The sequence below is a fragment of the Thamnophis sirtalis genome, unplaced genomic scaffold (genome assembly GCF_051295495.1).
Source record: "Thamnophis sirtalis isolate CommonGarterSnake01/CBP01778 unplaced genomic scaffold, rThaSir2_p1.2 scaffold_1, whole genome shotgun sequence".
NCBI lineage: Eukaryota > Metazoa > Chordata > Lepidosauria > Squamata > Natricidae > Thamnophis > Thamnophis sirtalis.
The window spans coordinates 29,684,602-29,708,855 of NW_028261381.1; the positions used below are offsets into that span (position 1 = coordinate 29,684,602).

At 39.9% G+C, this 24,254-nt stretch overlaps 1 protein-coding gene across 7 annotated transcripts in view; it reads right to left on the minus strand.

The window, feature by feature from the left end:
* Positions 1 to 24,254, minus strand: part of SLC4A10 (solute carrier family 4 member 10) — a 182,039-nt gene that overhangs the window by 117,550 nt on the left and 40,235 nt on the right. The window contains exon 1 of one of the 7 annotated variants that reach the window (XM_087709781.1): positions 11,359 to 11,652. The exons of the other annotated variants lie outside the window; for them this stretch is intronic. Coding sequence (XP_087565907.1) covers positions 11,359 to 11,427 — 69 coding nt within the window. The 5' untranslated portion in view covers positions 11,428 to 11,652. Of the gene's footprint in view, positions 1 to 11,358; positions 11,653 to 24,254 lie in introns of those variants that run through there. 7 annotated transcript variants of the gene reach the window in all.

Here is a 24,254-nt window from a genome sequence, read left to right on the forward strand (position 1 = left end):
AAGTTGGCAGGAGCTAGGGCAAAGACAGAAGTTAACCCGATTGCATGACATTTGGGTCACGAACCTGGGCTGCCAGCTTTCTAGCTGACAAGCCCAATGTATTAGCCATTGAGTTACCGCACCACTCATTCCAAATAAAGCACTGAGGAAAATGTTTTCATATTTATTTCTGAAAAATAAATCTCCCTCAAAAATACCTGTTAGTTTTGTTGTTTTTTTCTAAAATACAGTTAAAACTAGGTTCTCCAAAGTTTTATATTAAAACAACATTTTTAAAAATACCTTGACCTCAACAATTTACTGCATTAAGGATATGATACTTTTTACATTTGTTTTTATTTATATTTTATTTATGTTTTATGCTACAAATTATAGGATGTACATTGTAATACCCGTTGCAAATCAATTGAGCCAATGTTTTTAATCAGACTTCCAATAAAATATTTTCTTACAATGCCCATTAGATTGTTGTATGGCTTTGTAACACCAAAGGTGTTGGAAATACATGAAATTGATGGGGGTTTCCTCACACTTTGAAAACAGAAGAGGCTGCCATTTTGCATGCAGAAACCTGCATGGGACCTGCACAGGAAAAGCTGCATATAAGATTTCTGCTCATTGTTAACCTCCCCGAAAGTTCATGACACTTTTGAGGATGAAATAAATTATCTACTGATAAAAATAGCACACTCAGAAAATCCTAGGTTTCTAATTCTTCCACCAAGAACCCATGATCGTCCAAAACACCCCACTGGCTGCACTGAACAAAAACAACATAAAAGGGTTTTAGATTAAATTAATGAGGTTTCTTTACTGACAATGTTTTTTAACCTTCAATAATATGTACTACCACATTCTGAATTTAAATTCCTTTTAAGCTATAAAACTGCAAATGCCTCCAATTACTGTCTCATCACAATTATATCTATCTGCTAATTACCATTTCCCCAAGATGTATTCAATTACTTCATGATGCCATAAATCCATATCCATAACTACCTTAAAGTCTATACAATCAGCATGCATAGGACTAAAATTCCCTTATCCTAACCAGGATTTGCTTTGCTTAATCATTTAACTTCATTTAAAGATTTATAGGTACCACAATTACTACAACAGCAACAGGGCAAAGATTTTGGAGTGATTCTATTGGTAGAATGCCATGATATTCAACTAAAACTTTAAAAATGTCAAATGTTCAACACGCAAAATGCCAGACCCAGTGGGAATTACCATTTCCCTTTGTGGCACAGATACAGAAAAGGCATTGTGGGACATTTATGTTAACACCCTGTTGATCGATCACCTCAGGGACCAATTCCCCTCTAGCATTGAGAATTACTTAGCTGGGCCATTTTTTTTAATGACAGCACATCCCATACAGATTTCCACAAATATAAATCACCTACATATATTCATTTCCTGTCTGTTATGATACAACTCTCCCACATGCATTATAAGTCTCTCCCTACCCAGATTTTCATTTACTGCTTTCCACAAACTTGATAATCAGCTTCTAAGTACCTCTTTTTCACTTAAGACCCTACTTCTAAACAACTGTTGTTGTTTCCCTGTAAATGACAAGCTTTGTTTGTTTTGGGGCCCAAATCAATGATGGCAATTTTCTACCATTCTACCATTCTGGCCATTCTCCCATGGCTGTATCATTAGCTTAAAATAATGATATAGTAACATCTTCCACTGCCTGAAATAAGCAGCTGGAGAAAAAAACAGGTGCTAAGGATAACAGGCCTCTCAATATTTTCCAGCCTTTTCTTTCAGCAGCTGACTAGGAGCTGAGGGGGAGGATTTGCACCTTTTCCAAAGAGTTTTATTACAGACAAACTAATTTGCAGTTTGCCACTGCAAATAAATGTGTGTGTGTGTGTGTTTTTAATTTGTGCTGATAAATAAATAAAGGGAGACTAGAATAGATCTATTTCAAGCTATTTAGCTCTCATCAGCTAGCCATACCCTTACTGGGATTTGAACCTGGGCTATATTACATACTAGGCAGACATCTTAGCCATTGGCTAGCTGATGAGAGATAAATAGCTTGAAATAGATCTATACTAGTCTCCCTTTATTTATTTATCAGCACAAATTTAAAAAAAAACACAAATATAACAAAGGCAACAGTAAAAATATTGGGTTTCTGTCGTGATGGACTCTTGTGACGAGCCGATTGACAGTTGATGGAAGCAGTTAGCTTCCTCCCATAATTGGGGCTTACCAGGGGTTGTAAATAAATAAATAAATAAATAAATAAAAATCATATATATATATATATATATATATATATATATATATATATATATATATGTGTGTGTGTGTGTGTGTGTGTGTGTGTGTGTGTGTGTGTGTGTGTGTGTGTGTGTGTGTGTGTGTGTGTGTGTATGTGTATGTATATGTATATGTATATGTATATGTATATGTATATGTATATGTATATGTAAATATGTATCATATCATGAATTTCAATAGAGTTGTAAGATTCAGAATATGAACTCAAACTCAATACAGTAGAATTGACAGATAAACTTTTTTGGGAGAAAGGTAAGTGACTTGATTCAGAATCCCGTGTTCACACAGCTGTATACGAGGTCTCTCATGCGTGTATTACTCAAAACTACCAGAATGGCGAACTCTTGAAGAAAATGAGACTGTGCTGAAAGAGAAACTGGAAGAAGATGCGATGACCTACTTATTCCTTCTGAAAGCCTTTCATTTCGGGTTATATTGTAGGAATATTGGGTTGATAATAGTGATGAAAGAAATGTCCTTCTGGGTTCAGCTCCAAGTGGGGAAAAAGACACTGGAAACATGGAGGCTGCTTGGAAAGATGGTTTATTGTTGGACAGGGCCACATGGCTTGAGCCCTGAACAGAAAAGGTGATCACATGCTTCAATGTTGGTGGAGAAGAAGAGAAGGGCTGAGGGAGGGGCTTGCTAGGCTTTTTATAACCTGTTCAGTCCCACCTCTCTGTTTCCTGTTCCTGTGTAAGAAATGTATTCTGATTGGTTGTCAGACTCCCATGGGGCCATGCAGGGGCAAATCTCTAGGCTGTGTTTTGAATCCAGGTATGGATGAGTCTCAGATGCCATGTGGTCAGTTGAGTAAAGGGCCAATATTATCATGCTTTCCTGTAGCTGGTGGAGAAGTCTTTATTATGTAAAGTGGACTAGCTTGGCCGTCTGATGGCCCATTAACAGTGGGGATGGGCAGGAAGCTATAGGCAACTATTCTGTCTTTTAAAACATGTTTCTTTCTTTTCATATCCGGATAAATATTCTGCCTTTTCAATATTTCCTAGGATATTTCATTTTTCTGGGAGAGGGCTGGATGATAACTTCCCCCAATAGCTACCTCATTTTGCAATTTGTACATTAAAGTGATTAAAGAAAGAGACGTGAAATTCCTTCCCTGATTACTCGGAATAAGGCCCGCTGAGATTTCTTCGGATTCTTCCATATGCTGAAAGAAAATAATGCACTGTCTGTAAAACAAGCTAAGGTTTAAAAATAATCTGGTATGAGTCATACACTCTAGGCTATCTTGGTTTCAAATTCAAATGTTCTGACTACTTGGTCAGAGTGCAGCTTATGCTTGTTCAGAAATAGTACGTCCTTTCTGCATTCTACACCAGAACTGAAGACCTGTTCCAACAGTTCTTTTTTGGGAGCTACTTATCTATCCTCTTCTCCTTATGTCCCTGCTATGAGTTCAAAGTTATGTGCAATTATAGTAAAACTAGGGCTACTTGCCCAAAACATCATTCTCTTGGGAAGTGAAATAAAGTTGCTTTGGTGCAAAGTAGCTTTCCGAAAGAAAAGTCATTTCCATATAGAAATATGCATAAGTCCTACATGTACAAAATTTTTGCTGCACATAAATACATTTGAGGATGCTGTCCCAATTGCATTGCTAACACAGTGTTACATAACTACACATTAAGAATGCTTGGAATCTATACATCTCTGTCTCTCTCTGTCTCTGTCTCTGTCTCTGTCTCTCTCTCTCTCTCTCTCTCTCTCTCTCTCTCTCTCTCTCTCTCTCTCTCTCTCTCTCTCTCTCTCTCACACACACACACACACACACACACACACACACACACACACACACACACGTCATGTACTCCAAATCCTTTGGAGGGAGAATGAACATAAATAAATGTAAAGGGTCTGAAAATCTCATGAAATCTTGCTGTTCTATCATTAGACTTTACACAAGAACCATAAAAAGATGGCAAGATCTGAGAAGTTCAGCATTTTTCTCACAAGACCTTGGAGGTAAGATTAGCACATTTTCACAAAGAAATTATTATCTTTTTGTTTAAGTGGAAGCTCTCATCAACCTATGAGATCACAAAAAGGCAAATAGTGTCTTTAACGAAGCCAAGTCACAAAGCAAATGGCATTTTTCATCTTCAATATGCAGTTGATAAGAAATAAGTTAACAGTGCAAACATGCCTATTAAAAAGTTGGTTAGAAATATATTCCCTATATTTTAATGACAAGAAAGGGCATCCCAGTGAAACTTCATAAATAATATGATCCTGAATCTAATGTTTCTTTATTGAACCGTCTCTATTTTTAATTTTGTTTAAATAGTCTGCTGATATGAATGAGTACACTCTTTATATATATAACTGTATCCAGGATGGGGAAGTGGAGTCAACCCAGAGAAACCTCAGAAGGCAACGATTCTGTTTTGCCAAGCATATAGACGCACAGAGATTATTGATTGAAAATCTTCAGTGAAAAAGTGGTTCTCAAATGGGAATATGAGGAAAAATTCTGTTCAAGGATAAAGCTGACTCTGCCACCAAAGGAGAAAAATAACCACAAATTTAGATGGAAGCAGCTTCATAAAACAGCAACAGGACAGTGGTGACTGTGCAGAAGAGGATCAAAGCAAGAATAGATCTGGCAATAGCCAGAAACAGAACTATAGGTAGTCCTTGACATACAACTGTAATTGAGCCCAGAATTAGAGTTGTTAGTTGCACTGATTGTTAAACAAGTTACTCAATGTCCATGCTCAATTTTATGAGTTTTTTCCCAGTGGTCATTAAGTGAACACCAAGGTAATTAAGCGAACCCATTTTAGCCAGTGTGTATATTTTGCCAAAAAAAGGAAGTAAATGCTGTTTTCTGACAACAAAAAAAGTCTTCAGAAATTGTGGTCATGTGAATAGCCACAAATGTAGACCAGATGTCCAAATGGCGATCACGTAAGTGCAAGGTGGGGTGTGGCCATCAGAACTTCAAACCCAGTCATAAATTGCTCTGAGGAGATCCATCATAACTCTGAACGGTCACTAAGCAACCTGTCGGGGACAGCCTGTAATGAAACTGAATTCATGAAAGGAGAAGACCCATTTCTTTCTACAACCCAACCCTGGAAGCAAATTCCAATGAACTCAAGAGAACAGATTGGTGATAACAGCAGCAGTCTTGGAATTTCATGTATTTATATTAATCCAATTAACAGTCAACAGTATTTATTTATTTATTTATTTATTTATTTATTTATTTGTTTGTTTATTTATTTGTTTGTTTGTTTGTTTGTTTGTTTGTCTTGTATGCCGCCCACTCCCGGAGGACTCCGGGCGGCTCACAAAAGACAAGGGAAATGGGAAAAACGAGACAAAGACAACATATTAAAAACAAAACCAACATTCACAATTTCTGTGGAGGTAAATGCTTCTCAGCCCCCCCCCCCCCAGCCAGGACTTGGTGGCTTTGTGGAAGGCCGGGAGGGTAGTAAGGGTCCGGATCTCAACAGGGAGCTCGTTCCAGAGGGCCGGAGCTGCAACAGAGAAGGCTCTCTCCCGGGGAGTCGCCAGCCGACATTGGCTGGCAGATGGAATCCGGAGGAGACCTAACCTGTGCGATCTAATTGGTCTGAGAGAGGTAATCAGTCTTGCTTTTATGATGACTCTGTTCACAAAGGAATAATCTCACTGACCTACCTCTACCACTATTGACAGCATCTACTAAGAACTGAAAAAACTAGGTGTTCTTCTGGCAATTCATCATGCTTTTTGATGCAGGATTCACCATGCCTTGAGTACCACTGTCACTAATATCCCGCTCACGATGATAACTACTGAGCGTATGCATAAAAACATTTTTAAAACTAACCCAATACATATTTTCTTCATGTTATTAGTTCAGGTCATCACACACAAACATACGTATATATGTATATTCCACCGAAGGAAAATTGTGTTCATATAGAAAGAAAAATAGTTTATTTTGGTCCAAGACCAGAGAAGACCAAGAAAACATAACAAGCATGACTTCAAACAGAAATTGCATGAAATAAATTTTGAAACGCAGAAAGCTGAACTGGACTTGAATCTATGTACCGACCTTATTCCACCTGAGATGTCTTTTGTTTCATATAGTAAGATGGTTCCAGAAGCAAACTTTACCAAGCTTATAACATCTGTATTTGAACGAAATAAAAGGGAATGGCATAAAATATGTCTGATCTATCCACAATGCTATTAGTAGAAGTGTAATTTGTAGATGAAAGAAATCCTTTTAAAAGGAGCATAATAAAATCCATGCTACGAACACAACAGACCCCAAAAATCAGGAGTTTAGCCATTCTGAATATCTTTCTTGCATGAAGATATGAGCCAGCAGAGTGGAGCAGCTGGGAAAAAAGCCAACACAGTTCTAGGCTGAATAAACAGAGAGTTAGAATCAAGATCATGTGAAGTGTTAATACCACTTTATAATGCCTTGGTAAGGCCACACTTGGAATACTGCATCCAGTTTTGGTCGCCACGATGTAAAAAAGATGTGGAGGCTCTAGAAAGAGTGCAGAGAGGAGCAACAAAGATGATTAGGGGACTGGAGGTTAAAACATATGAAGAACGGTTGCAGGAACTGGGTATGTCTAGTTTAATGAAAAGAAGGACTAGGGGAGACATGATAGCAGTGTTCCAATATCTCAGGGGTTGCCACAGAGAAAAGGGAGTCAAACTACTCTCCAAAGCACCTCGGGGTAGAACAAGAAGCAATGGGTGGAAACTAATCAAGGAGAGAAGCAACTTAGAACTGAGGAGAAATGTCCTAACAGTTAGAACAATTAATCAGTGGAACAACTTGCCTCCAGAAGTTGTGAATGCTCCAACAGTGGATGTTTTTAAGAAGATGTTGGATAACCATTTGTCTGAAACGGTATAAGGTTTCCTGCCTAGGCAGGGGGGTTGACTAGAAGACCTCCAAGGTCCCTTCCAACTCTGTTACTCTATTCTAAAATAGAACATTTAATTGGAGTAATAAAAATTTACTGTGGTGACCTTAAAGGAAGTTATTGCAAAGGTAAGAAGCCAGAGCACAGATTTCAGTGAAGTACCCTAAGGTTCTACATTGAATCATTCTGTTAAAATTCTTTGGTTTAAAGGCGTTTCAAATAAACTGCTTTATAGCTTCTTTGGCCTTTAGATCAGGGGTCTCCAACCTTGGCAACTTTAAGACTTGTGGACTTCAATTCCCAGAGTTCCTCAGGCAGCAGAGAATTCTGGGAGTTGAAGTCTACAAGTCTTAAAGTTGCCAAGGTTGAAGGCCCCTGCTTTAGATACTTCTATGGACACGAGAATGGTGGCAAGCCATGCCCTCTTAGTTTCTTTTCCAGAGAGCTTATCTACCTGGAATAGTGCTGATCATATAAGTCAAGGGAGCTATGTCTTTTGGACAAAATAACAGTTGTAGTCAACGAAAGCGCCTAGATTGTCAAAACAGACTTCAAAGGGGGAGGAACTGGTTTCAAAGCGCAGAACAGCATTTGGGAATATAACAAAGTGCCGTGTCCTTGTTGCTCTCTGAGCTTTCATTACCCATTACTAGTGGTGGGTTGCAGGCTGTACGCCCTGGTATGGGCGTACCTGAGCCTGCCCATAGCACCGGATACCATTCCGGTACGGTGCTCCGGAGGGCCCACCCGTCCACCTGAGCTCCTTACCGGTCTTTTAGGCCTTCGGTGCTTCCATGCACAGCCCGTACAGCACCTGCGTGATGCTCCACTGAACAGCTGGAGCGTCGCAGAGGGTCACAGAGGAGCTAAGACACTATGCACATGTGTGCGCGCACTCTGCGCGTCCACGTGGACGCTGCCGGGCCCGTTCCAACTGTACCAGTTGGAACGGGATCCGGAACCCACCACTACCCATTACCCATCATTACCTAATGAAACTTTGACAAGAAAACATAACAACTGGGTTACTAACTTATCAAACTGCAGTGATTCACTTAACAAATGTGGCAAGAAAGGTCGTAAAATGGGGCAAAATTTATTTAACAACCACCTCACTCAACAACAGAAATACTGGTCTCTATTGTGGTCGTAAATCGAGAAACACCTGTACATTTCTTCAAAATTTCCTGTTACCTACTTCCCTTATCAGTATCAGCAAACTGTAGTTTGCTATTGTAATTGTGCAGCATGTCCTCGGCTTACACTGTGCAATGTAAAATTCTACTTTCTCACCCCAGATGCAAGGTCCTGTATGTGGAAGCCAGTTAGCAGCAAGCCAAAGTTCACAAACACATAATGGGACTCTTGATTTTTCCAATCTATTCATCCCTGAACGTTTCCCTATGTATGTTTTTTAGCAAGCAAAGGAAATGAGAACTGATGTAGTTGTCACGAACTGAAGTCTGGTTCCTCCTGTCTGCTGCTGTCTCCATGATAATTTCTGCTTTCCTCTCTCACTGGCTTAGACGTGTGTACGGCCAGCCAATCCGATTGCGACTGATAAAGCATCCTAATGCCATACAACCAATGAGGGACAGCTTCACGTGGCCACCACTTTCACTTTGCTAAACCTTGGATTCATTTTGAAGGTGACCCCCTCAGCTTCTCCTTCTCTGAGAAGCTGAGAACAAAGAGTAAACAAATCACTACCTTGGCAGAAGCTGCTACAGATCCGGCAACAGTAAAAATAAAAATAAAAACATGCCATAGTGAAAAAGCAGTACTGTCGTCTGGCACTTTGGAGAAAAACCTGTAAATGTCACTCCTACTCATTTTCTGGGCTACTGAGGGCTGATGTAAGAATTCCTGTTATTGGGGAAATGGAGCCAAAGATCCGAAGCAAACTAGCAGAAGCCACCTCCCTGTAGTTCCATCTATACAGTAGATCAGCTGCAAATAAACTGGCCAAATCTCCCAGAAGGGAAATATTTTTACTTGGTTTTACTTGGTAAGTCAGGACATTGTTATAGACAAATAATTGAGAAGGACAACAATGTTTTTGAGATTAATTATCTAGATATCTTCAGCCAGTGCAAAAAATGGAGCAAAGCCACTGTATCCCATAACTAATCAAATTACGTTTAGTGATATCATAAAGGCCAAATGATCTATCCCAAAATGACAGACAGCCAGTATTACCAAAAATTGCATAGGTAGGTAGGTAGGTAGGTGGGTGGGTTGGGTGGATGATAGGTAGGTAGGTAGGTAGGTAAGTAAGTAGGTAGGTAGATGAGAGAGAGAGACAGATGGATGGATGGATGGATGGATGGATGGATGGATGGATGGATGATAGGTGGGTGGGTAGGCAGGTGGGTAGGCAGGTGGGTGGGTGGGTAGGTAGGTAGGTAGGTAGATAGATAGATCCCTGAAATTATTCACTGAACTCTGAGTCAGCTCTATACCAGACTTTATAACAAATAAGAATGATTATGATTGCTAAATAAATAAAATAAACTTAGCCAGAGAAATCATTAGAATATCTGAACTCTCAGGAATTTCCGTAGGCTGCCAAGAAACAGAATGTACTCCTTGCATTAAAATTCTCCAAAATTCAATTCTGAAAGATTAAATATGGTTTGTTGCAATGTTGAAAAAGTAACATTAAAACCATTCTAAAACTAATCAAGATTAAGAATGTGTCCTTTCCCTTGCTGTTAATCAAAATATAAGCTGGATAAGAACTCTACAAAACATATAAATTACACTTATAAGCAACAAGCTAAATATTTTTTAATATATGTTTTTAATTAAAAAATTGTAGCCTTGACTGAACCCTTATTCTTCAGTGAACCTTAGCTTTAGACTTCTTCCCATATGTATTTTGGAAAATAAATTGAGAGGGGAACGATATAGATGCAAGTTTAAATTTCGTTTTCGGAAACTGCATTTCCAAAACTATCCTCCCTTTAAACATACACATTTGTTAAAAAGAGAAAAGAAAATTTGAAATCCAATTCTTAGGATTCAAGAATTAGAAAGGATCCAGCTCCTGGGACAATCTGCACAAACTATACATCAACAACACATGAGGTGTAACATGATTGCATATAAGCAACATCAGCCTGAACATTTTTCTTAGCTTTAAAATATACCCCAATTGGTTACCATGGAAATACCCAGAAAACAGTCAAAGCAGAGCAATTAGTGCATTAACAAGTCCCCCCTCCCCCTATAGTCACATTTGTGTTTACTTTTAGATATAATCTCTTTCAATGCTCTGGGAGATGCACGGATAAGAGCGTTTTTCCTTGGGTGATTCAGCATGAACATGGTTAAATTGATTGCTTTCCATTTCTTTTCCCCTGCATAAAAATAGGCTGCCACTGATTTATATAAAATACAGATCAAGCTGCCTCCTTTTTCTAAAACTTTCTTTCAGAAACCTAACCTCTGTTAATATAATGGAGCTGATGGGAATCAAGCCTTAAAAAGTGGAAAAATATTACATCCATTAAAATCACGTCAGCTTGTTTTATACGTATGTTTGTCACCAGTTAAAAGAAACAGAGAAATCTGGGGAAAAGGCTTTTCATTTTTGAAAGCCTTCAAAAAGCCTTCCCACTTTTGAGTGAAGTTAGGCAGATCTCTTAAAAATGCTAACATCAACTCTATACCTCTATACTACTTTCTGGAATAATCGAACCCTGTTCCTGATTATATTGCCTATTTTCAGACTGTTCTCATAACTGCATTAATATCTTCAGGGAAGATATGCATAATTCTACCCAACCTGCTATTACGTGTACGAACTTTTAACACAAGATATAAATGAAAAACCTTCACAGTTTTTTGCATCATGTACAGATGCTTTAGCAGAATCAGCTTTAACACCATTTGCTCGCTTTTAAAATTCCATTTGACAGCGAGCGATTGTACGTTTTGATTTCTCACATGCACACACTTCCCCCCCCTCTTATTTCCTACCATTTGAATGAGCGCATGGATTTCTAAAACCGACAAGGACACCCTCCCATTTCTCCCCCCACCCCATTTTAAAATGAACCCCTGCATCTATTGCCACTAGATAGCATTATTCATCTAAGCTGCAATAGGAAATAGGAATATAAAAAGCAGAGAGCCATACCTGGTGACTTAGAGGATGGAATGGCTCACCGATTCCAAGATGCATGGCCCTTTTATTCCCAGAGAGCATCGCCTGCCTTATGAGAACGAATCACTCAGCTATCTAGCTCCCAGGCATCCTTTGGCTAGCAAAGAAAATGCCAGTCCTCTCCATTCTGAGGCAAGGAGCAGCTTTCTCTAGTTTTCGAAATGCCAGATCTCCAATGTATTACTCCCACCCAGCCCCCATCAGTCACCCTCATCTAGAAGCAGCAGAGGCATCCACAAAGCTACATCACTGATGCCGGTAATGGTATCTGAAAGCACTAAGCTTAGCGCTTAAAGCAATCCTGCAGCATCCAAGCAGAGCAAGCTGCATTCTCCAACCCCTCACGGGTGTTACGATTTCAGAGGAAGATGGCAGTGGCGTTTAATCTGTGGACAATTAAAGGTGAACACAGCCATTACGAAGGAAGGAAGGAAGGAAGGAAGGAAGGAAGGAAGGAAGGAAGGAAGGAAGGAAGGAAGGAAGGAAAGGAAGGAAGGAAATTTTTGCTTAGCCACTTGATAATAAACTATACTCTTTTTTCAATAGAAGTCAGCATTATACTGTGCAGAAAAAAAATCAGGTTTAAAATCAGGCACTTATTTCAGATCTTTAGAACCACAATCATTAATGCATCAAATTCTATTACACTCGAAACACTTTATGTATCTGATGCCTGTGTTTGTGTACATATATCAGTTTGATTCTGTTTCCATCATCCTTGTTGCATTTTTTTTTCACATTGTTTCTCCAATAGCAATCCAGAAATCAACTTGGCTTAAAATCATGCCAGTGTTATGACAAGACAAATGTATTTCAGGACCAAACAGTACAATCAAATGTCTTTATTTGTATTCCAGTAGCCATCTTATTCATCACAATTTTTATTGCTCCCTCACGAAAAACTGAATAATTTATTAATAGCATGCAAGTATCTGATTATATCTCACAATATTTTAGCATAAATCATCCAGTATGTTTTAAATTGTGATTACACAAATGAAGTTGCTCTTAAATGAAATACAAAAACAAAAAGCAAAAACCAGCATGTCCTCTAGAGAGATGCTGATCCTGAAACCAGAAATACCACAGAATTTTTCAAGGGATTAATTCTGAGTCAGGGGCATAAAGATGGCCACACAAGTACCATAATATTCTCTCAGAACTGGGGAAAAGAAGATTGAACAGATTGAAAAACTATCAAATTTATTTTCAGCACTTGCTTGAAAATAACATTTCACTTCAGGGACATCCGTATGGAATTGTCAGAAGTGCCATATGAGGACAAGATTCTTAGCCTAAGGATTAAGGAGAGCCAGTTTGGTCTAGTGGTTAAGGTACCAGGCTCCAAACCAGGAGACTGTGAGTTCTAGCCCAACCATAGGCATGAAAGCCGGCTGGATGACTTGGGGCCAGTAATTCCCTCTCAGCCCAACCCACTTCAAAGGGTTACTGTTGCACGCGGGGGGGGGATGGGAAGAAGTAGTTCACTTCCTTGATTACTTGTAAAATAATAAAGGCAGGCTAGAAATCTAATAAATAAATAAAATACTGAAACCCTGTTTTGTCAAGACTATTAGGGAGAATCAATGGCAGAGGAAGAGGAGTGTCTCTGGCTGTGATGACACCTCAGCATGTGGAGAGGGCAGGTTCCCTCTGATCTTTTCCATTAGGGCAGTGGTCCCCAACCCCCGGTCCGCGGACCGGTGCCGGGCCGTGGAGTACCTGGCCCCGGGCCGCGCAGCGGCCGGGGGCCATGATCGCTCTTTTAAATCCGCTCCTCTTAAATGCATTTCTCTCCCCCCCCTTTGGTCCCACCCTCGGCTCTCTCTCCCTCCCTCCCTCGCCGTCTCCTCCCTTCTCTCTCCCCCCCTCCCGCACCGATCCATCGCCAGGGAAAGAGAGAGTGAGAGAGTGAGAGAGGAGAGAGAGAGGGAGAGAGGGAGGGAGTCAAGAAAACTGTTCCGGCCGCCGCTGAAATGACTCAGTAACTTTTGCGCTTGGATCTGCTTTTTCAAACCTCCCCCAATCATCATCGCCACCCTCTTCCTCCTCCTCCACCACCACCGTTTGTTCCGCTAAAGCTCCTAAAACTCTCTCCTCGGCTTTTCCTGCTTTCTCCCTGTCACCCAGATGCATGCTGTGGTTCGAGAGTGCGGCTCGGTTTTATGTGTCTGCTTCTCTCCCTTTCTCTCCACACACACCCCACCTCCATTTAATTATTTTTTTTAAAAGAAAGAAAACCGTAGTTCTGCCAATTGCAAAAAAAAAAGTGTGTGTGTGCGTGCATATCTGCCGGCGGGTGTGTGTTTGTGTGGTGTGTGTGTGTGTGTGTGTGTATGCGCGCGCGGAGAGAGACTCGTTGGAAAGGAAGGACAGGACTGGCGGTGTGTGTTTCTGCAGCCCCTCCGTTGGAGGCTGCACTAGCCGTCAGATCTGGTGTTTTTTTTTCCCCCTCTCCTTTTTCTGGCAGGTCGTTTTAATCCTTGCTAATTACTTTCTGTTCTTCGCTTACCAGCTTCCTTCCCACCCTCCTTCCTCCTCCTCCCCCCCCCCGGCCGGGTGCGCCTCCCCGCTTTTACTCCCAAACAGTTATATATTTATATATATATATTTATTTTCTCTCTCTCCACGGCATTCGCGCGCGCGCGCTCTGTTCTTTGCCCGCCGAATGTGGTGGGGAGGGGGAGGGCGGGCAGAAAGGTTGGTCCGGGTTGAGGGTTCAGGATGGTCTTTGAGGAACATAAGTCTGTCCGGGTTGGGGGGGGGGCATATTAAAGCACTTTATATTTATGTAATTGTATTTTATTTTGTAAGGCATGTTTAAATACAATAAAATAAAAGTTGTTTAATCAAAACAATCTGATATATAAACAATCAATGTGTCGTCGTGAACAACGCCCCCCCCCACCCCTGCGCACACTCAGCGGGCCACGGTAAAATTATCAAAGGCTGACTGGTCCGCGGCGATAAAAAGGTTGGGGACCACTGCATTAGGGAATGGAATCATACATTTTATGGCCATATCAAGGAGGAGTGACAGTTGAACAAAACAGATCAGTTATGGGTCCAGAAGAAAAGAGTCAATCTTTTCTTGTTTTAATTCAGCCATGTCCAACTAGCTCTTATGGTTGGGACAACTATCTCTTATGGTTGGGACAACTGTATTTTCAACCTTTCCTTTTCAGAAAAACATTGTGGTTTCTTAGTGGTATCTTAAAACAAACAAATAATTAAATCTCACCTTCAGAGGATTATAGAACTGGATTGTCTGGATTATTCTCAGTATGTTTTCAAACTTGATTAGGAGGTAAAAATTGCACTGGGAGTTCCATCTTGGTTCTTTCACTCAACAGCCTCAGCAGCCATGTTATCTTACTGAAGAAGCACCTTTAGAGTTGAAGCTACTATTTGCAGTGGTTCAGTTGATACCTTAAAAGATTAATTATTTCTATGCATTTGGGGCAAAAGCAGCCCACCAGGTCTTTAGGGTCTTGTAAAAGGCCAACAAACTCAGGGCCATCTTGATCTCCAGAGCAGACTGTTCTATAAAGTGGTGGTCTATCAAAAAAAGGCACACCTACTAGGCCCTTCCAATTGGCATTCTTTGGCCAGTGGGTCCTGAAGCATGCCCAATATTGCCCTCCCTACCTGACTGGATCAAATGGGTACAAACAGTTCATATAACCCATCCTTATGAGAATTCAGAGGGTTCAAAGACAGCCTTCTCGGTCATACAACAGAGCCGAGGTGGTGCAGTGGTTAAATGCAGCACTGCAGGCCACTTCAGCTGACTGCAGTTCTGCAGTTCGGCTGTTCAAATCTCACCGACTCAAGGTTGACTCAGCCTTACATCCTTCCAAGGTGGGTAAAATGAGGACCCAGATTGTTAGGGGCAATATGCTGACTCTGTAAACCGCTTAGAGAGGGCTGAAAGCCCTATGAAGCGGTATATAAGTCTAACTGCTATTGCTGTTGCTATACACCTGACACCTTCTCTATTAGCTTTCCATGCTGCTTTGAATGGACACTTCAAAGATATATGGTGGGGTTTGTTGATGATTGAGCAGCCATGTATATTTCACACATTGGATTAAACAAATAAACATTATTTGTCAAAATTTTATTTTAATTCTATTTTGGCAAAGAAGCACGTTGTTCTATTTATAAGTTGATGTTCCAAATCATTTTGTTCTATGCTTTACTATAATTCTTACTTTTGAAGTTCCATTAACCCAATAAAATGAAGTTTACCAAGATGGAACTTGGTAAACTGACAGCTTTACTGTTACTGACAGCATGCTGTTAATTCACACAACCGTAATGTTTTCATGTTTTGCTTGTGATCAACTGGGAAATGGGAACATTGTGGGAAAGGAAATCTTTCTTGGATCTTTCCTTCACCAAGTGTAGCTTTTTCTCTCTTTTTTGTAGCATTGCATTCATTGTTCTACAATCATTTTATGGTGGGGAAAGTAAACCTTAGTGTTTATACTATCTGCATTCCCACATCTTCCTTCAGAGGGCTTGGTATACATCAGATGATGATAATCTTGTCAATGCACCACCCTTACCCTGTCTAATAAAAAAAATGATCTTACTAAATTCAAGGGAATTTTCTCCTAGTATACAGCATATATTTATGGTGTGTGCGTGTGTGTGTGAGAGAGAGAGAAGGAGGGAGGGAGTGAGAGGGAGAGAGAGAGAGAGAGGGAGAGAGAGGGAGGGAAAGAGAGAGAGACTCACATTCAAACCCAATACTCCTGTTGTCCTACTCATTCTTATCCTATCCTAACCAACAAATGCATGCCTGCATTTAAACCAGAGGCATGAGATACTGTATGGCAATTTGTTAAAATACTGAAAATCCAGTACTCAGAAAATAAATATCTGCATTTCCAAATTGTGATGGGGTGGATAAGCTAAACTTCTGCTCCTGAGAAGGCTGACATAATATCACAAGTTTAGCTTTCTGATTCTTGCTATATCCAGAAGCCATGAGAATAAAATTCCTCTTCAATTTGCCGTTAGAAATTTACTAAGAGTCAGCATTTTATGGGCAGATATTAGAGAGTCATTGGTCAAATGAATCCAGTATGAATTTCTACCTCTGCCTTACTTGGAGAAAACAGGAGAAGTATTAGAAGAAGTCAGCATCTAAAAGAGCTATATAGTACATTTATTCTGCTCAAGGGGGCATTTGCTTTTTCAAACCGTAAAGGATTTGTGTTGGTATTGTAAGAAATGCTGAAACTACTGCTCCATTAACTGGTTGCTGACAGGTATGGGGAAAAATATGGGAAATGTAAGGAAATAACCCTTCCTTCCTGTCCTGCAAAATTCACAGGATTGTTAAGTCATTTACAAAATATGGAAAAACAGAACCAAAACAACTTTGAACATGCCTAATTAAAAAATCTAAAATCAACATTATAAAAACTTGAATCGATGGCTAATTTTACATTAATCATGCACTAAACTATGTGGTTGAACCTCAGTTGTTAGCACTTTTTATTTATAAATGCAATCACAGGGCCCAGTCCAATTTCAACAGCAGGCTACACTAAAGAGTTGGCATTGCTACTGAAAAGTACTGCCTTCTGACTACGTATCCTTCACTTCCCAGATGTGGGAAACTCGCAGAGGTTTCTCCCAACACAATTGTACAAATCAGATCGATTCCGTTAGAAGTAAACGGTCTTAGAAACTGAACGCTCGGACACAGAGGCTGCTCTTTTGAATAGCTCATTTCAAAGTAAAGTTGAAAGTAGAGTAGAACCTCTGGAGAAAACCAATATTTAAGAAGGGTGGGAGCCCTCCAGATAATTTGTTTATATATTTCCTAGTTTAGGATTTCATGCAACTCTAATCTCAGTATTGTAAACAGCTAAGATTAGTGAAATAGGCCTACAAACACACTATGTTTTTATGATAAAATAATAATTTAATAATATTCCATCAAGAAGGTTGGGGTTCCAGAAAATGCCCCCAACAAAAGAAAACTCCGAGGCTAACAATTCCCCAAGTTCCACTTTATTAGGGATGTCTGAGAAAACCCAAATCTGAGAGTTCCAGCTTTTCCCCACCCAAAGGAAAATCAAAGATCCCTCCCCTGAACCCACAAGTCCACCACATGGTCCAATCATTTTTTCAATACATCTGGAGACAATCCCCAGTCACTCCCATCCAGGTGCAAGGCCAGTTGTCCTTGACTCTCAGAGAAGGAATGTTGTTATGGCTAATCTTCCACCACTCCTTACAATTTCCCAGGCTTTAAATTTGGCACACTAGAAGCTCCAAAGTAAAAGATGGCTTCCATATCTGACAGTGTCATTCATGCACTCATTTCACTCTCCAGGCCCCTATGAAATAGCCGGGTCCTGAGTGCCCTCCATAATTCCAACAAGACAAGGTCAGCTTTGTCTCCAAAGCTAGGCTGTTTCAGAAAAGAGGGGGTCATAACAGAGGGGGGCCCTAACAGAGCACAAACTCATCCCTGTGTCTCCTTTTTATTACCCTGGAGTCAAGAGAGCTTCTGAATCAACCATCATTAAACCTCATCCTTTTTCCCATATCCAGACTTCAACCATCTTTGGATACTGGGAATGAGTTCAATGCCTCTCCTAATTGGCTCAGCATACGGATGATACCTCAACCTGTATTAACAAATGATCTCTCCTAGTGACTTCACATAGATATAAAACAGTAATGGAGAGACGGCAGAGCCTCGTGTCAACCCACATCGGAATTCCAAAGGCTCAAACTTTCCCTGCCAACACCACTTACTGATATCGCTCACGGCCCATTCAGAAGAAAATGAACCCCTGCAATACACTGCAAAGGTTTATCAACTTCAAAATAATCAGACATATCAGATTCACAATACAAATTGGAAGGGACGGCTAAGAGGACAGAATCAAGAGTCAAAGAGTTTTATAGGCTGAAAATCTATCAGGATGCAAAACAGCCACATAAACCAGGGGTGTCAAACTGGCAACCCGCGGGCTGGATGCGTCACGCGCAGACCACGTCCACCCCAGCTCCGCGAATGGGGAAAAGTCACAAAACGTCACATGACAGCAACGTGAAACAGCGAGTTTGACACCCGTGACATAAACAATGACATTCAACAGAAATAAAAGTGCAATAGACCTCACACACTGCTGCTGCAGCTGAAAGTACTATTGCAGAAAGTATTACTATGGATGACTAAAGTTTGTCACGATCTTACTTCCCACGATCAATCAATTCATACATCCTACTTACATAATTGAAAATAAGTTACATCATCATGTTATATTGTGACTCAAAAGAGAATACGGATATAACCCTGTTCAGAATTAACAGTCTTTTGAAGTTGGCCTTAACATGATTTGCCATCACTTCACTTTAGAATGTATTTACATTATTCTTCTTTATTTACATTCCATCATTGTGTTCAGTGCATAAAAGGCAGCCAGCCATAAAGCTTTTGAAGATCCGAGCCAGTTTTAATGAAACCAGCATCCAAAATGTGCATTTTGTGGTGCCAATTCTCTGTTGTTCGTGATGTCAGTGTTTGCAAGGGGGTTCTTTAATGTTTTCGGATTACATGATGGCACAACACAGTATCCATTGATATCAGTCTGAAATCCATAAATGAAAACTATGCTAATTTGTTTTGCTCAACAAAAGGAAATTTCTCCATTTAAATTGAACACACAATAAACCCAAGCAAACACAAACAGACAATAATAATGGAAACAGTATTTCAGAAAAGCATTCATTTTATGCTCTTTGGGTCTTGGATATGAAAAATGTTTCGAATGTATTATTCTGCTTATCTGAAAAATGTATCTTGGTTAATTTCTGGTTTGTTCCAAAAGTGCTTTTTATCAAAAGGCAACTGGAATTTCTTGGGGGTTTTTTCTTTGAAAATGTTTCACTTCTCACCCATGAAGCGTTCTGGAAAAATGCACCTTTGGGACAACCATGGTTGTCCATGGATCAGGGATGGGTTTCAACCGGTTCACGGCGGTCCCTGCGAACCGGTTGGTCGCCGAACCCGGAAGTAAGTAACTTCCGGGAATGGCGAAGGGCCCCCCCCTGCGCCCGTGCGCCCGCGCCCACTCCTTACCCGGTTTTGACGAATTCTGCGCTTCCACGCATGCGCAGGACGCATACAGCGCCTGCACGATCCTCCAGGAGCAGCTGGAGCATCGCACAGACGCTAGTACGCACGCGCGCGCTGTGCGCATGCGCGAGGACGCCGCCGGCCTCGTTCCAACCGAACCGGTTGGAATGGGGCGAGAAACCTACCCCTGCCATGGATGATTGAGAATCTCCATAATATACTTTTTTTTCATTAAACCATGATAATAAGATCACAGTTTAATATGGAGAATGTATTTTCCATATTAAAAAGAGTTTTGGAGGCTCATCTCACTCATTCTTAGTTGGCTCTGTAACATCTAGTATCTTTCTGACTGTAACCATCTCCTTGTAACTTTTAGCTTGCTTACACCCTTCTGGTGTCATGTGTGTGCACATGTATAGTACACACAGTTTTTTCTTCTTCCATAATGCAACATATCCAATTCTCTCTAACGTGCCTTGGAAGATTCATTACTGGCAAAGTGAACAGAATTCAAAGCAGCAAATCATTATAATAATTGACCCAATACAAATGAGTGCATGGCAGGTTTAAAATGTTTTTGCAAAGAAATATAAACTTAACATGTTGCGAAGAATATACTGAACATGCATTGAAATGCTGTTAGGTTCACCAGTCAAGTGATATAGGTAAATATTATTGCTGTGAATTAGTTATTTGGGAGCCACAGGAAGGGATTGCCTCCATATGAGCCACGGTGGTGCAGTGGTTTGAATGTAGTACTGCAAGCTATTCTGCTGCCTGCCAGCTGCCTGCATTTTGGCAATTCAAATCTCACTAGGCTCAAGGTTGATTCAGCCTTCCATCCTTCCAGGGTGGGTTAAATGAGGACCCAGATTGTTGGGGGCAGTAGGCTGACTCTGTAAACCGCTTAGAGAGGACTGTAAAAGCACTGTAAGTCTAAGTGCTATTGCAGCTAATGGGAGGAAAATAACTCTGCCTGTTAAAATATGGTATTATTTTTTTTTTTTATAAATATTTTATTCAATTTTCACATTCCATTTGCAATCATTTATATACAGGGTATTTACTATAAAAAAAGAGAAAAAAAAGAAAAGAAAAGAAAAAGGGAATAAAACGAACAAGTAAAAAGAAAACACAACTCATCATTCACAACCCCACCTAACCCTTGCATCCTCCATACACCCCATCTACCCCCTCCAACTTTCCTTTCTCCCTCTAACACTCCCCTCCTACTTCCCTTTCCCCTCAAACCTTACTCCCCAGACACCCTCCTTACATTCCCCTTACTCCTTACATTCCCCTTACTCCTTCCTTACTCCTCCCTCTTCCTTCCCTCTACCTCCCTCCTTGGTGTATGCCTTTATTCGAGTGTTGTTTGATCTGATAAAAGTAAAGTGAACCAAGGGAAAAATAATAATAATAATAGTAATAATAAAAAAAGAACCACCGTATATAAATACATTCTTGTTCTTATTAAGACTATGTTAACACCCCCCCACCCCACCCCCCACAATCCCCATCCCTAATCCTCCCGACTTCCCAGGGCCCACACCTGGCACTACCTTCTATCTAAAATATCTTGTATACATATGGATTAAAAAATAAAAGTAATATATCAAAAAAAAAGAAAAGCAGAGAAAGGAAAAAAAAAGGAAAAAAAGAAAAGAGAAAAGAGAGAAAAGAAAAAAAGAAACCACTCTTTGTGTTGATCTCAGCCCCCCATCTTTGTCTATGCTTAAATAGTATAAATCATTCTATCTGTTTTATTCTCATCTCTTACTTCTTTGCTATTTACCCCGACCTTCTGTAGGCTCTCCCGTTCCCTTCCTAAACCTCATAATCCCTTCCAATAAGATTTAAGCAGCGTGGTTCATGCCATATATTCAAATATAACTTTACAGACAAGTAATCAAACTTTCCCTTCTAGTAAAATTTAAACAACGTAAATGATCTTTCTTTACCCCTTTTTCAAACAGTAATTCAAAATAATCTAACCAGTTTTCCCCTTCTTAGTAAAGTTAAGCAGCGTAGATCAGATATTACTTTACACAGGAATCAATTTCTATCTTAAGATAATTCCAACCGACTTCCCCTTCTAATAGGAATTAAATAACTTAGTTCATACCACATGTATTTTACCCTCATCCCCCACTTGTCTGATATTTACCACTATCAAATTTATACTACCATTTGTTTAAAATATAACTCAGAGCGATTTGTAGCATGAATCATTCCACATATTCCAATAATACTTTCAGCAAGAGTCAGTTAACCTTCTATTTTAAGGTAGTCGCTTCTAACAAAGTTTAAACAACATAAATCATTCCGCATTCTTTTTACAGTTATCTTAAGATAATCCCAAGCGGCTTCCTGTTCTAATAAGCTTTAAACAACGTAAATTTTGCCCTCTTCCCTTGCTTGTCTGATATTTACCACAAATAACGTAGTTCATTCCACATGCATTTTACCCTCATCTCTTGCTTGTCTAATATTTACCACTATCAAATTTATACTAGCGTTTATTTGAAAAGTAACTCAGAACTATTACAACCAACTTTCCCTTCAAATAAAAGTTAAATAGCATGGATCATATTCAAATAATACTTTCAGCAAGAGTCAGTTAACCTTCTGTTTTAAAATAGTCCCATATGGTATTATTGAAGGGTTTCTAAGAAAAACATGTCAGAGAAATAAGGGATGTAAGATCTATAGTCACACTCAAATACTACCATCCCTGAACTTTCCACTATTAACACTACCAAGACCTCAACCTATCAAGAATGATAGCAAAAAAAAAAAGGATAAGTGGAATCAGGATTCTGGTAATTGGATATGATTGGAAGTGAACTGTGGCCTCTTAAAGATGCCAGACACAATAACTGATTCATATATCACCATAAATCATGGTTTGTTTTAACTGTGGATAAATCAGAGGTTTGGCAAAAGAGCAGATGACACATCAAAGCTGGGATCACACATCAGATTAAAGCACAAACTAGCAAATCTCATTATAAATCAGCATGACACCGAATAGAGCTAATGTGCGTCCCATCATTCTGAGATTCTTAATCTCTGCCATATTCTTAATCCCTACCATATAACCATTATTAAAAACAGGCATTGCTTCACTGAAGCAGAAAACACTGGCACACAGGCTGGAAGCAACATTTTAGAACAGTGTTTTTCAACCTTGGTGACTTTAAGTCCCGTGGACTTCAACTCCCAGAATCCCCCAGCCAGCACAGCTGGCTGGGGGATTCTGGGAGTTGAAGTCCACAGGACTTAAAGTCGCCAAGGTTGAGAAACAATGTTTTAGAATCTACAGTAACATCCTGCCTGGGCTAACGATAACACCTTTTGGGGACCTAAAATAATACCTTTTGGGGACAAGAAATGCTAGGTTAGTACAGTACACTCTTATAAAAGTTCATGTCAAATAATGTTGCTTCAAGTATAAAGAAAGGTGAAAATACAATGAAGCTGACATTGAAATGGTTGCTAGTGCATAGTCCATGAATTACATCCCTTTAGCTGTATAAGAAGTTCTTGTAATGGGCTTCCAAGAAGTTATATAGGTAGACCTTGTCTACTTGGTAGCAGGAAGGCAAATTTAATCATTCAAGTTATGATACAGATAGGAAAACGTTTTATCATTATCAATGAGGATGATTGGGGGGAGGGTGAAATATAATTCTGAAGAATCAAATATAAAAGGGGGTCAAATTTTGTTTGCTGACACCATCATGATCCAATGAAGATACAAGTGGGAGATCTCTGTGCAAGGATTTTCATCAGAAGCAATATCAGTAGGGAAGGGTAGACAAGAGGTTCACTCCATAAATACTGGAAGGTATCACCTACAACCAGGAGATTTATTCTGTCCTGCCTGGAAAACACATAAGCATTGATTGTTTCCTGAGATGGAGGCAGATCCATCTTGGGGTTGCCTCAGTAGGATTTGATAAGAGCTATAACTTTGCAAAGCAAACCTCTATTTGTAAGTGGCTGACTGCTATCCCTGATTTTTTCCCCCTCAATATATGAATTTATGCATAAAGATTGGATGTAGGAAGCACCAATTTCATACCTGTAATGCAAGATGTTGACGATATGAAAATGGAATGGACTTCTTGTTTGTTTGTTATATATAACAACATATACATAATATATTACCTCTCTCTATATAAAAACAGCTGTGTGTGTGTATGTTCCAGCATAACTTTGGAACGCCTTGAGCAATTTCAACCAAATTTGGTACACAGATGACTTACTCTCTGGAGACAAATACTGTGGGGGTAAGAAACCACCACCATCCCCTCGGTGTGTGTGTTCTGTTAAGATACAGCCTGTCGTATTGTATTGACATACTGGCTTCTACTGTACAGTGCAGTGGAGTTGCCATGGTAACAGCTTCACAAAAGGGGGCTCCCTCTGGTAAGGGTAAGGGGGGAAATACAACATTAGAAATTAAGTTTGGTCCAGACATTTTCCCCCTGTAAATAATTATCTGCTCAACGCCGGGTTATCGACTAGTACATACATAGAATATACATACATACACATACACATACATACCCAACACACATATATACATAACCATACAGACCCAACTCAGCTGATTCCTGGCAGCTTATAATAGCCCTATTATAGAAGATTGATTTGGGATGTGGCAATAGAAGCATGTAGAAACCAAGGAAACACCAATGTGAAAAATCGGTCACTTGCAGGGGATGGGACTAGAAGCTTTGCACCATTT